This window comes from Falco naumanni, chromosome 2 (genome assembly GCF_017639655.2).
Source record: "Falco naumanni isolate bFalNau1 chromosome 2, bFalNau1.pat, whole genome shotgun sequence".
NCBI classification, from domain to species: domain Eukaryota; kingdom Metazoa; phylum Chordata; class Aves; order Falconiformes; family Falconidae; genus Falco; species Falco naumanni.
The window spans coordinates 58,717,192-58,731,415 of NC_054055.1; the positions used below are offsets into that span (position 1 = coordinate 58,717,192).

Below are 14,224 nucleotides of genomic sequence, written 5' to 3' on the forward strand. Positions count from 1 at the left end.
TTTTCTGTGTGGTTTTTCTTCAATTCCAGCAGCTGAAATAATATGAGCGGTGTGCCATATGAACGGTTGGGGGGGGGGGGGGGGGGGGGGGCGTAACCTTTAGCTGAGGATATGTGTTGCATGCCCTGGGGCATGGCGAGAGGAGATGTGTGTTTGAAGGTACGCAAGCCTTGCTGGAGCAGCGTCACAGGGCTGAGCAGTGTGGAGGCAGCTGGACTTGATGCAGTCCTGCCCATACTGCTCTTTGGGCATGGCACCTGGAGAGCTCCATCTCTAAAACCATACCTGTGCTTTAGCTGGGGGGAATAGATGATTCGCTCCCCCAGTGTAAATGAGCAGTTGTGCCTTGCGGGCAGTCGGGGCCCAAGACCTTCAGGTGAAGTTGGGAGCTAAGTTAACTGATTCTATAGAGTTTGTCAGAGTCTGTAAACCTATAAATATGTAAAATATAAATAATAAAAAAAATTATATGAATGACATGATCTCACAAGGGCACACAGGGCTACATGAGATAATTTCTGCTTTAAAAACCTGCCTGTGAAATGAGAAGGTTTAAGAAGTCCTCTTCTGGACAGCGCAAGGACCCGCCTGGTGGGAGGACTTTGTGGGGGTGTCTTGCTCAGCATAAGACACCTGAGTGGCCCGTTAGTTTCACGAATCCCATGCTAAACCTGTTACATGGAAACACACGCATCTACAAGGTGACAGCACTTAACTTTAAAATGTAGGTTGAAAATGAAGAGATGAGAGCTTTTCTGCTTTTTTGCACAAGTACAATTTTACTGTGGACATGACCTGTAAACACTTGGACTTAGGGAATTCTGTGGGATTTTGATTGCATTACAGAATATTAATTTGCTAATTTACCAATGCAGAAAAAGTACTTTCTGAAAACTGAGATAAGAGCTGTTAATCAGTATTTGCACAATACCAAAAAACATGCACAGTTGTTCCAAGTTTTCTCTTTGAAACACCTAGTTTTATTGAGACTGCAGGTAGATTGGGAAAAGTTTCTTCCAGAAAAAAGGATGAAGGAAGCCATGGCACAGCTGACCTGATTTTTCTTAATGCTATCTTCATTCCTAGGGGCTTCCGAGCAGCTTGGGGCAGACGCTGGCTCCTTCAGTACAAGCCTCTGGCCAGTTGTTTTCTTGCTGATAAACTTTTAATTTGACTTTAGCTTGCTTTTAACTTCCCATACTGTTTAATGTTTACCTCATTTGGCACTTTTTTTTTCCCCAAATAATTTATTAAATAATTGAGGCAGTAATTAAGTGATGCTTCTGATAGTGCCCATTTGCTGATCTTCAAAACATTTTATCCATATTTCACTTACAATCACCACACCTGAAATCAGCTGCTGAGCAGAGACTGATAGTCTGCTAAAGCAGATGTACTTTTGGCAGACCACAATGTATTTCATTATCAGGATTAACAAAAGGATACCTTTATAAAAATAAAAAATGGATTCCCAAATGTATACATTTTCAATAATAATTTATTACATGGTGCCAATTAAATATACCTTAAACTAGAATATTTTAAAATAAAAAATAAGCATTACATACAGTTAAGTTCATGTGCCAGATGAAAGAAATGTGTAGCCTTTTTTTTCTTATTGATACATCAGATTGAGTATTTTGTGGTCTCATTTCATCATGCAGCAGCTCATTTGGATTGTCCAGGAAGACTAATTAACACTAATGCTTCTAAAGAGTTTTCATTTGTGATGCTAATCTGTCACAAAACCAAAAGCATCCTCAGAAAGCCAGGGAAAGAAGTAAAGAGACTACATCTTGCAGCCAGCTTAAATTAGTGTTAGCTTGATTTGTCTTAATTGAAAGGTTGTTTACATCTCTTTTGTAAGTGTTTATAAAAGTTGGCAGACAGAAGAATAGCCGCGTACGTACATGAACAAAATTTTCTTTTATTGAAGCTGTTGTATAAAGTACTGTCATTAAAAAACCTTTTGAAATATTTCTGTACACATAGGCTTAAGGTATAAGCCTGTCTCTGTGTTTATGTATATACACACACACAACATGCTGCATTATTTTTACTACTGAATTTTTTATGCTAAGTCCTTACATTGCATGAATATTTCTACGTGCCAATTCATTCTATCAGCCAATTGGCCTCTGTTTAAACTTCCATGAGATACGTGCAAGTCAGAAAAATATCTTAAACACAACTTGTGAAAATGTCTTGCTTTTGCACTAGCACTAATATACATGTCTTCAGATACCCCAGCTCAGCAGAAATGTAGCGCTTACATAGCTGAGCACCCCTAAAGCTTTATTGGGATTCATGAGCCCTGGGTCCTGGACTGCTGGCTAGGTGGACCTCGGGTTCTTGTTCTCTGGTTCTCCACGTTCACAGCATCTCAAGACAGGCCATCACCCAATCATCATATACAGAAATCACCCAACTCTGATGATGTTGGGTAGACCTCACCTAATATCTTCAGGATCCACATTATCCACGCTGGCAGAGGGAAGGAGGGGCTGCTAAGCTTACATGGCAGCAAGCAGCTCACAGCTATTCATAAACAGCTTTAAGAGATCTTGTCCTTTAATAATACGGGATAAATATTGTTGATAGGCACACTGATGTGTTCCTAGACCTTAAATGAAGCTTAAAGGAAAATGGGGAAAGACATTAAGATTCCTCAACAGAGCATAATTGAATTGCAGCTTAGCTCATAATGCTGACCACTGAAGTTTGCTTCGTTTTAGCATTGCTAGACCATGTACCGCATGTAAAGACAATTAGCAGAGCAGAGAGAAAAGCAGCAGATGCTAGAGATGAACAGAGTTAGATGACTCATTATGTCATGAAGAATCTCTTTCAGAAAAGTGAAAAGGTTGGTGTAAAACAAGAAAAGTCTTGAATAGACAAATACTTATTAAAGAAAGAATTTGAAGATTTCAGGAAAGAGTAGCGGAAAAAATAGATTCTTACAGTGCTCTAAAACATGCGTATGCCTGAACTGCAGAGGAGAAACACAGACATACAAGATGGAAATTCTATTCTCCATTCTCCTCCCCACTCCTGCTTCTTCTTTCCTTTAGGATTACATGATTGATGGGTTTGGCGTGTTCCCTGTGGAACCAAAAGAAAATGTGTTTTAAAACTTCCTAAGTCTTTAAAAACTGCTCAACTGATTATCTGCTGGAAGGTAACTCTAAGTGATTTAATAACAGCTTCCTGAAGGTTTTGCGATGTATGCACATTTTACAGCAGCGTTTCAGTCTAACAAGACTAACTAGAAATAAGTATTTGCCATTTCAAAGATTTGTTCTCGCAGGTACCTGGTGCATGTAAGGTAGAAAGCAGGTCTCTTGAACCAAGAACCTCCTGTTCTCAGAAAATGCTCCACGGTTACAGTTCTCTTTGTTTCCTTGAAAAGAAATTTAATTTGTCTTTGCAATCTCATCTGTTAATTTGAAACTGAAAGAAGTGTCTCATTCTCTATGGTATCACTTCACTGGTGGAGAATTAAGCATGTAAAAAATGTCAGGTTTTGCCTCTGCAGAGACTGAATTTTGCCCAAAAAATGCTGTGGGTTTATAATATTTGTGCGCTTCTGCAAAATCTTATTTGGGAGAAGCCTTTGTCGGGTATGCATTAATATAAGTGACAAAAGATTCAGCAATGTCAAGTCCTGTAAACAAACCACTCCAGGGAAGTAACATTAACACATAATTGTATGTTTTTACCATGTCAGACCTGTCACAAAAAATAACTTGAATTGTGATTATAGTAATTAATTTTTCCTCTGCCATTTGAAACATGCAAACTTATTATGGCAATGAGGATGATAGATTCTGGCCTGCCATTTTAGTGCATCATATATTTACATTTCCATATGAAGAATTCTTACCAAAAGATGTTAACAGGATGAGATCTATACATAAATGTATCTTTAAATATACCCACTTTCTTTACATTAAGACCTGAAGGTCTTGAGGAAAAAAAAAAGGGAGTAAAACTAGGCAAGAAAGATAAAGCAAAACAGATTTTTTTCCCCCAAAATCAGAGAGGTCCAGAAATCACAGTGCTGGAAAACTGGTTTGTGGGGTTTCGTACCAGTTTGAACAGAAAGAAGAAAATGTCATTTTTCCGTCTGCTGTTGCAGTCCCCAAAATTCTGTTAATCTGACCATCTTTGCTTCGTTACTGCTGTATTAACACTGTGTCCAGGGTGAGTGGGTGGCTGAGCTTCCAGCTCTGTGGCATTCCTTCTGTTTCGAAGCGGAAATTTCTATGTCTTGACATATAACTTAAAGAAAAAAAGGGGGGAAAAAGGAAAGAAGGAAAGGTGCTGATTCACTGGTAGGAGGCGATGACAATACTATAACCAAAGGCACTTCTTTATCTGCGCTTACACTGTGTAGTTTTATAAATAAACCCGAGGGGCTCCTTCTTCACCACCACCCCCATCCCCGAGTATTGCGTTCTGCCTGCCTGATCCCATCCGACAGTAGAGCTGATACCGCACTAATCCCCGCAAGTTTGGGACTAATGAACTAACTGCTGGGCTGCCGCCACGGAGCTTGGTCCCAAACTATACTGTACTTCACACTCGATTTATTCTCCAGATGGCGAGACTGCGCAGCCCCGCCGCGAGGGACCACCTCTTCCACTGGAGTGTAAAAGTGGACGGATGTTGTTTTCTTTGCAGATTTGATAATTCAAAGCTGGGAACTCATGAGGATGGTTAGTTATTAGGTTTAATGGGTACCAATTGAGCCAGCAACACGCGTATTCCCGTCTTTAATTTCAGTGTCTGTTTGTCTGGGTGGCTGTGGATTTGTCAGCAATGCTGCGTCACTGAAACCTGTATCTTCTCCGGTTGGCGTAGCTCCACGTGGTAGTGAGCATCCTCCCATGTCCTCCTCAGAGTCAAACAGAAGGGATGCTAAAATAGCACCCTGACCAACGTTTTCTTCCCCAGTGGGTCTTCCAGCATGAGTTGCAAGTGTAGCGTATTTTAATAATGTCACTGTTTAACTTGAAGCAGTCTGTTGTCTTTCTCTCTGGTTCAGTTTGATAAAGAACCCAACCCACGTGGGACCCAGTGGGGATACCGCCATCCCAAGCTACCTGGGGATGGAATCATTTACTTAATGATCAGATTTATTTCTTTATCAAATATTCATTCATGAATATCTGATGTTGTAGTTCTCATGTGAAGAACAGGGTAAACCATTTCTTTCACTGTTTCTTAAAAAATCTAGTTTGACCACTCTTGGCAGGGACCTTACATAGTATTTGGAGAATGTGTTTATTATTCTATCTACTAGTATTAAAGACATTATTGTATCGAGGACTACTTTTTTCTATACTGTTGCAATGTTCGAGTAGTTTAGCTAGCTTAAAGTTTTAGGTTTTGCATGGATCCTACAACAAGAATAACATCTATGTTTCCCTGCGTAATAAGGCAGAAAGGGTTCTTCCTTTCCCCCATGTTTATAGTACATACAGTCAGAGGGTTTTAGTAGATTTTTTTATTTAGCCATGAAATGTTTTACTGGAAGCCTGTGTGGGGACCTGATACACCCCACTAACATCAATGGGATTTTCTCCATTGCAGGAAGAGTAGGCACCGAGTCAGCCCCCTCATGAGCTCTGACTTTGGCAGCCAGGTCCTCCGAGTTTGTCCCAAAATTGAAAACATAAATTGAATCCTGATGTGGAAACTATAGTGACTAGAAGCATTTTATCATGGAAGGGAAATGTTTCCATTCCTGGGGTATCTAGGCAGACAGATCTAAAACGTAGCAGTTTGAAGAAAACGCATCAATTCTCAACCCAACAGATGGCATGGGTGTGTTAACTAACATAGCAACATATTTCCTATTAAAATATGGGGAAAAACAACAACCCCCTCCCCATGTTTGTTGGTTGGTATAAATTCAGTGAAGTTGTTGGTTATTTTTGGGATACGTACCAGAGGGCTGCACATTTAGTTTATGTAAATTGATAACAGCAACAGCCTGTTAATAAGTGTTTTGTATGGAAATATACCTAGAAAGACATGATCTGTCTTTTTGGGGAAGGGAGTTTGCAGCCTGAGGAAAAAAATAGCTAATGAGATGGTCTACTGCTCATTATTCTAATCTGAAAAAAATCGTAACGAATTAGGCTGTAAGTTTGCTAGAGATGTGCCTTCAGTTGGAATTGGATGCTGCCTTAGTGGATAATTTGGGGAGATCTTTCTTTTGCAAATTGGATCAGTGTGTGCTGAAACGGTGATAATCTGACTTTAATTAAAAGCATAAATTGGTTTGGAGCGTGTTTTTAAGGTACCCTCCTGCATCATATCCAGAAACTTTCAGCCCAGCCCTGGAAAACCATTACCCCTGGTCAGAGAAGGAAAACGTAAGGGATTTGTGTTAGCCGGTATTGGCATCATATGGTTCAGAAGAGCCATTTCAGACGGCTGTGTGCTGGAGCTGTCTTCCAGCTGGATGTGTTTGTAGTAAACTGCATGCATCTTTGTGTGGCTTTCCTAATGGCCCCAGTCAGAGTCCATTCACAGCAGTTGGAACGTTTCGGGTTGTATTTTCCAGAGATTACCTCTGAACGTGCCCCTTGATCGCAGCACAGGGATGCGTACATGTGCGCCTTGTTCCCGTCTGTCCGATTAACGGGCACATGCTCCCAACCTTTGGAGAAGCACGGCTAGTAGCCCCAAGCTGAAGGCTGTTTGCTTCAGATTTCATTAACTTTCTGCTTCATTATTCCTTCCTTTTAACCAGTTAGAGCCATCACTTGCTTTTCTCTAAACTTACCCTAATTATCGGGGGTCCCAGCCCTGTAAATCAGTACACTGCAGAGCTGTCTTAAACTGGCCTGGGAGACCCTGTTCTGATCGGACCTGACAACTGTAAGCTACTGTTCCCTCACACCGTTTAACTCAGACCACATTGGGAAACTGCCTCTGCCCCTCTCGCCGACAGAGATTTGCATCCGTCTGGTTTAAATCTACTGTCATGTGCTGTCTTGATGATTGGTATTAGCCTGGATATTAACTTTGATGATTTTTTTTAGTTTTATTTTTTACCCTTGAGTTTGCCTGTTTTCTTGAAAATCATCTCTATTCAGCAACTGCATATTGTTAAAGTCGTTCCTGAACGCGTGAGAGTCAGAAGCTTTAAAGTTTTATTAGCCACATAAAAACTCTTCACAAATGAAATGACTTTTGATAAGTGTGCATTTTGACAATGCAAATTTGTTAGGGGCTGTTGGTGAGTGGAAGGAATTTGGGGTTGAAACTGCAGTTGACAGGAAGCAGGGAGCCCAGCACCCTCCTTCCCCCCCCACCACCTTCTCCAGGCCAAGAAATGCATTTCATTTCAGAAAAGCATGCAAGTATTCTCCATGCAAATCGACTATTAAACAGATTTGTAAATTTACATCCACAAAAATAACGAACAGCCACAGGAAGTGTGTGTCTTTGGAGATTTTATTTTGTGCCGGTAGGAAAATATCATTTTTATGTGGTTCAGGAAAAATCTCCCAAGTTACTTTGACGTTGTTTTCACATGCAAGTTGTAAGCTCTACCACAGGCTTTAATACACCTTGAATACATGGGGAAAAGGAAGATGTATACAGCAAAGCCAAAGTATACGTACATCTGTGCTTACTGACATTCAAGCAATATAGAGATTAATTACAAAAATTAATTGTTTAATGCAAATTTAATAACATGCCATTTTGTGAGTACAGACGGTTAGTGCAACACATTGTGGTTAGTGTGAAGATTTTTGTTTGTTACATGTGTTAAGCACTAGTGGACACAAAAGTCTTGTTTTCTACAAGTGGTGGTGTAGAAATACTTAGACATAAAACCCGAGCATTTCATTTACCGGTTATAAAGAAATGAGGAAGGTAAGATTGCGAGGTGCTGGTGATGACTGCTTCAGTAAAAGTACAAGAGTGGCAGACATTTTGGGGACATCAGTACACTGGCTGTCTAGCTTTTTCCTCACGTCGTTTCAACAATATTTCTCCTCAGTGCACTTTTCTGTCAATAGAAAACATGCTTTCTTTTTCTTTTCTTGTGCCTCTAAACTCATTTATGTTGTAGAGAGAAGCAAGACTGACTGTTGTGAAAACCCTTGAAGAGTTTGACTTTGGCCATGCTGAGAAGTGTGTTAGGATAAACTCTGTGTCCAGTGGTCTTGCAGAAGAAGATCTGGAGGTGCTTTTGCAGTCCAAGACCCTTCCTTCAAGCATGATGTTGCCAAAGGTTGAATGTGTTGAAGAAATAAGATGGGTGAGTACCAACAACACAGTAGCTTTTGACTGAAGCTGTTGGGCCAAGTTCACACAGGCATAGACATGAATGACTCTTGAGTTAGGAAGGCAGCTGCAAATACCATGTAATGTTGTTGCTTGGCTAAGGTCATTGGGAAATTCATCCACTTAAAGGTGTGTAAGATGTGCTGTATAAAAAGCGTGCACAGAACACCTTGCATTTATAAAGAAAATCAGGTTTATTTCTCACACAGTCAACAAAGAACCAATATTGATGTCAGAGTTTATTATCAGAAACAGAAGCATAAGTATCTGACTCTTCTCTAACTATCCTAACAAGCAAAATTACTGTCTCTGTCCATGAGCATTATTTACATGCATTGTAAGCAGGAGATGGGAAAACTATGTTAGCGACATATGAAAAAATGGGTTGGGGGGAAGGTCACTCCTTGGGGCAACTGGAGGAACAAACAGGAAGCTTTTAAGTAGTGTTTTTAATTAGCACAGATATTATTTCCTGAACAGTTCTCTATTTCTTCCTTTTTAATTGCTGACAGGTGTGTTTGTGTTTCACGACTGACTTTTCAGCCAATAAAAACCTGAAATGTAAATGGTTGGCATGTCAAATTACTTAAGAAAACTTTGAAATAGGCCTAATTATGCTATAATTGTTTTAATTGTCAAGAAAGGGGGACTTTTGTTTAGAGATATCATTATTGCTGTAACATGCCAGTAAAAGAATAATGCTTAATTCACGTCTGTATTTTTGCAAACCGCTAGCCAAGCAACTAGCACACGTGCAAGCTGTGATGAAAGGCAGGCAGACGTATTAGGATTTATTTTAATCCCAGCATCTAACCTTGATCAAACCATTGAGATTGGGCGTGTGCGTACAACCGAGCAAACACACTGGGTACGTGACGAGCCCCGTCCACTCCGTGGCACTGCCCCTTCGGCCTCCGCTGCTCGCAATGGAAGGTACACCGTCCCCTTCCACCAACGTTTAATTAAATTAACCAGAGTATACCTCTCAGGGTTTACAGCCGTGTAAGTGTTAGACATAACTTGTCAGTAATGAATATTCATGCTTCCAAAATGGCAGGGCCCTTGCTGCCACCAAATAGGTTTTGCAGGGAGGTGGGATGCAGGGGCTTTTTTGCCCCCTCATCCCCTTCCACCTTCCTTCTCGCTAACTTTCATTTCCATCATGGAAAACAAGCCACCCCCAACAACTTCTGCCTCATTGTCCGCCTTGTGCTTCCCTCTCACTTTGCCCAACCTTTGCACACAAAGAGCACGCTCTGCTTAACGCCGCTACCTTCTTTTCCCAATCCTCCCAAAATTCACTCCAGCATGATTTTTCAGCCTCCCAGAAGCTGTTTATTTCCCCCTACACATACCCACCCCACCCCCCCTTCATTTTTATTTATGTGCAGCAGAAAACCTGGAGGCTGATGCACAACTAAAAGATGGGCTTACTTGTTTTCTTTTGTGTGAGAATCTCTTGCTTTCCTTTTGTCCCTAGTGTGGGTACTTGTTTGACTGGCATGGCTTATTGGACTATAACAAGCGTAACTCTCCCTCCTTTGTGGCGGGACAATTCTCCCACAAATCCTGACCAGTGTGCATTCTTCCCGACACACTATTGGGTGTGCACTGGAATTGAAAGAATTGCTGAGGCCTTGCTACTTCATCCCCTCCCCAAGCTTTGTGGGTTTTTTTTCCCTCCGCCTTCTTTTTTTTTTTTCCCCCTTTCTCCCTGAAATGAACACTTTACCAGGCCGGAAACATTTAATCGTCTCCTTTTGAAAAAAAAAAAAAATTAATTGAAACTTCTCCACTCGTTACCTTTTGTATTGGTGCTTATTGCAAATTTTTTAAAAGAGAGAGGAAGGGAGACAATATTTAATTAAGCATGCTTTTTTTTTCATTTACCTTCAAAACGGAAGGTAGAAAAAAATCCCAGGAGTGTGACTTTTAAAATATTTTCAAATAAAAGAAGAGCTCTATTGCTGTAACATGCACCTAAAATATAAACGCAGTAGCACATTTTACTTTTTTTTGCTTAAAAAAAAAAAGATATGAGTGTTAAGAATATACGCTGATGCTATTATATTACCTCATTTTCTGCATGTGCATGGATGAAGTTTACTGTTTTCTGTCACTATAGTACCTGCTATACTGTACACTCCCACGTGTGAATTGCATGGATCTTTCTTTCTTTTTTTCTCCTTGCACATTTTTGGGTGGAATTCTCTTCTCCAGAGAAAAGTTACCGAGAGGGCCACAGTGATGATGCAAAGCAGGGATAGGAAGGGCAGAATTCTTCATCGAAGAAAGCTGTGATTTATTTTGGCCTAATTGTAAAGTTACTGCAAATTGCTGGAAAGCTTTTTTTTCAAGATCTGGGTGATTAGATTTTCCTTCTTTTGGGGAGGGGCAGTGGGGGGAAGCTAAAAGGGGAAATAACACCTCTAATCCAGCTTCTGGTAAATAGGCTGCCAGCTTTTAAAATGAGTTTCCTTTCTATTAGTCAGAATATTATGCTAAGCCTTAAGCATTAGTTTTTTATGTTGCCATAGCAGCCTTATTCCTGCAGGGTTGTGACCTGCGATGATTACAGTACAAAGCTTATAGGGTCTTGAAACCCCCTTTGAAGATGAAAAGTCTTTGATGGTTTATATTTATGCAAATCTCTTAGATATGATTTACCCAACTGAGACTGAATGGAGAGATGATTAAAATTCCCTTTCCTTTGATATCCATTAATAGTCGAATATTCCTTAAATTTAAAATATATGCATATGTTATTTTTGTCTTTATTTACTAACATAATTTCGCTGTACCTGCGATATGTTTATCTCCACGCAAATTACTCAATCTGGACAGACATAATAGAATTACAATATAGGGCTGAGGGTTTTTTCCCCTCTTTTTTTTTTTTCCCCCTTTTGAAAGGGGAAAAATCTGTGCGAGAGCTTTTGTATGTTTCCAGATGATAGATTTTGGAATTTGGGCTACCCCACTGGCAGCTCAGAGCTAGCTGTGAACTGGTCTCATGGAAAAAATTGGCAAGCTTTGGTCTTCAAAGAATTAAACTTCCTTTTTAAGGCCTTCCTAGGTAAGCTAAAAAATTATGAAGAAAAGCCTATTGAACAAAAGGGTAACGGTGCCGTAATGAATAATACGGATGCCACTTAGAAGGCTGGGGAGCGCTTCCAGTGATGGCAGTGCTGGACCTGAAACAAAACCGGACCTCAGGTACAGCAGCACTTCATTGTTTTCCAGGGCCCGCGGATTTGCATTTCACTAAGCCAGGGTGAGAGGTGCTAAGCCTGGATTATTTTTTTTTTTTTTTTGCAAACCAGCCTCCAAACTTAGAAATGTGTGGAAATGCTGCAGTTTCAAGTCACAGGCCTCATTAAAAGCTGGTTTAATTTTTTTTTAATTATAAGTTTTTTGGGGTGGGGAGGGGTGATGTTACAGCCAGGTGAAAATTTAACCTGTTATATGTACATGTAGAATGTTCTTTTTTTTCTCTCTCTGATAGCTCATACTGTCTAGCTTTAGTTTTCAGACAAATTCTTACATCACCTAAAAGGCCGAACACTTGTAGAACCAATGAATTTTATCCCCTTTGTGGAAACTGCAGTGGGCTTGCTCAATTTTAAGGTAAGCAAGTCTCAAAGTGTTCATATTATGCCACCTCAGCAAACCAGGATAAGCAGAATACTCCCCAGTCTCCTCCCGATTTCATCAAGGAAGAGAGGTTAAAAAATACTAAGCAAATTGTTCAGTCCCCCACAACATTTGTACGTCGAACTCCAATGTTTCTATTGTAAAGGCCTTCCTAAATTCAAAATACTTCAGTGACAGAACACTTCCAGATAGTCCATGCCAAATAATAAAACCTCTCTGTATTACTGTCATCATTTTGTAACACACTTGGAGTGGAAACGGGCTTCTCCAAAGGTTTGGAATACTCACTATTGCAATACACTTGGCTATTTAGTTGCTATCAAACTCAATGGTTGTATAACATTTAATTAGAAAAAAGAATTAATTATCATTTCACTGTTGCTGAACTGGCAGCTTTATAATGGTTTCTACTAATAACATTACAACCAAATTTCATGTTCTCATTTTTGTTTGTGTATGGTGGGGTGTTTAATGCTAAGATCAGAAGTAGTTTAATGCTAAGATCAGAAGTATAATTAACTTTGAAAATAGGAAACACCTGAAGTGTGCACTCCTTTTTTATGGTAATAGATCAAATCTTATTTTTAGTAAGTCCATTTTAATATAAATTACTCCCCAGTCTTCGCTGTGAAATCCAGGTTTTTCAGAAAGGCAAGGCGGTGTGGTAATGAAACGGAAGATCTCATGCATACACCAGGAATTCAGCATTCTCCTCCCAAGCTCTAAGGGGAAAGTTTCGGACCAGCTGAGGACACACACATCAGAAGTACCTCCAGAAGTACTGACAGGCCTCACAGGCAGCTTGCTCGTTTGATACAGCCATTTATCTTACAACACACGCTAACATATCTGGGAACGCAATAAAGCAGTAACCAAATAGATACACTCCTGTCTGGTGTGCATACACAGAATTAAATCATATTTTAAACCAGCTGAGGTTTTCCTTCACCTACAGTTTTATAGTGGAATATGTTACAGCAGAATTTTTAATATTGCAGTTCCTGATCTTGGCAGGAGAGTTGCCTTTTAAAGCACTCTGATAAAGAATAATTTCTTGTCCCACCAGCTGCCATAGAAGAACACCCATTAGGAGAGCTGGTCATTACATCTGTCTCTCTCCATATACCTTAGCCTTAAAAAATATGTACTACTATCCAAACATCAATATTGAAGAGTAATATTTTGGAAGTGCACTTCTTCATAGAATAGCTACAGCAGCAAAATTTTTCTTGCTTTTATTTTAATACTTTTCTGCAGCACTTGTTGTGCTTCTAATTTCCTTAGATAATTTTTAGTTATATGTAACAGGCGGCTTTAAATTGGCAATCCTGTAAGGAATCTTTGCATCTTATAAGGAATCTACAACCATTTTAAACTGTTCATATTATTTATTTAATAAAAGAGATTCTGATCTTTATTTCTGTTTCTCATGGAGATATGTTACTTGTCAAACTAATCAAATTAATACTTTTGGTTTGCATTTAAGCAGTATTTGACAAAGTATTTTGCTTCATACTGTTACATAAATATCTGAAGTAGTGATCACAGCAATACCCAGGGCATTATGTCAACCAGAAGGTAAGGAATCTGCTACAGCATCCTGTATTTACACAGTCTAGGCATATAGGTGCTCAGGGAAAGATAATGTTTTCTCTTTTGCTGAGTCATTTTAAAGCAGTGTGCATAGTCAGGCACCTACAATGGCTTTGCTTAATAGGAGCAATTTTAGCTGAAGGATTCTGGTAACACTGAGTTGCTCTAATATCCTCTGTAGCCTCTCTGCATCCTGCATCTCTGTGGAAATTAATACTCTGTTCCCATTTGAAGGCTGTCTGTGAAGAAGCACTGAGAACAGGATCCCAGGCTGGCTTTCATTTGGACGCAGTCGTCTTTGGAGGAGAGGATTTCCGTGCCAGCATAGGTTGTTACCTGTGTGTTTACTATAAATGTTAATGTGTGGCATTTGCACTGGTGAAGCCTGATGTGATTTATGGCCTTTGCTTTTCTGACAGCAAAAATTAAAGTAATGACAACACTTGATCTGCATTTTACATTGCCACTTTTCTCCATAATTTTTTTCAATGCAGAATGTATTGCTGGCAAATTTAAACATGGTCCCTGAGTCTTATAGGGCACTGACACTTTCTTCTGCTTCTCACCATGCAGTAGCAAAAATTAATGAAAAAAAAACCCAAAACAAAACCTGTTGAATCACTAAAATTATTGAAAAATAAGATATTCATAAAAAACATACACATGC

General features: G+C 39.7%; 1 protein-coding gene across 2 annotated transcripts in view; it reads left to right on the forward strand.

The window, feature by feature from the left end:
• Positions 1-14,224, forward strand: part of CLYBL (citramalyl-CoA lyase) — a 174,326-nt gene that overhangs the window by 137,408 nt on the left and 22,694 nt on the right. Inside the window, exons 3-5 of one of the 2 annotated variants that reach the window (XM_040584455.1) lie at positions 8,096-8,284; positions 11,836-11,937; positions 13,792-13,885. In XM_040584455.1, coding sequence (XP_040440389.1) covers positions 8,096-8,284; positions 11,836-11,937; positions 13,792-13,885 — 385 coding nt within the window. The remainder of the gene's footprint in view (positions 1-8,095; positions 8,285-11,835; positions 11,938-13,791; positions 13,886-14,224) is intronic. The other variant, XM_040584456.1, reaches the window with a different exon arrangement.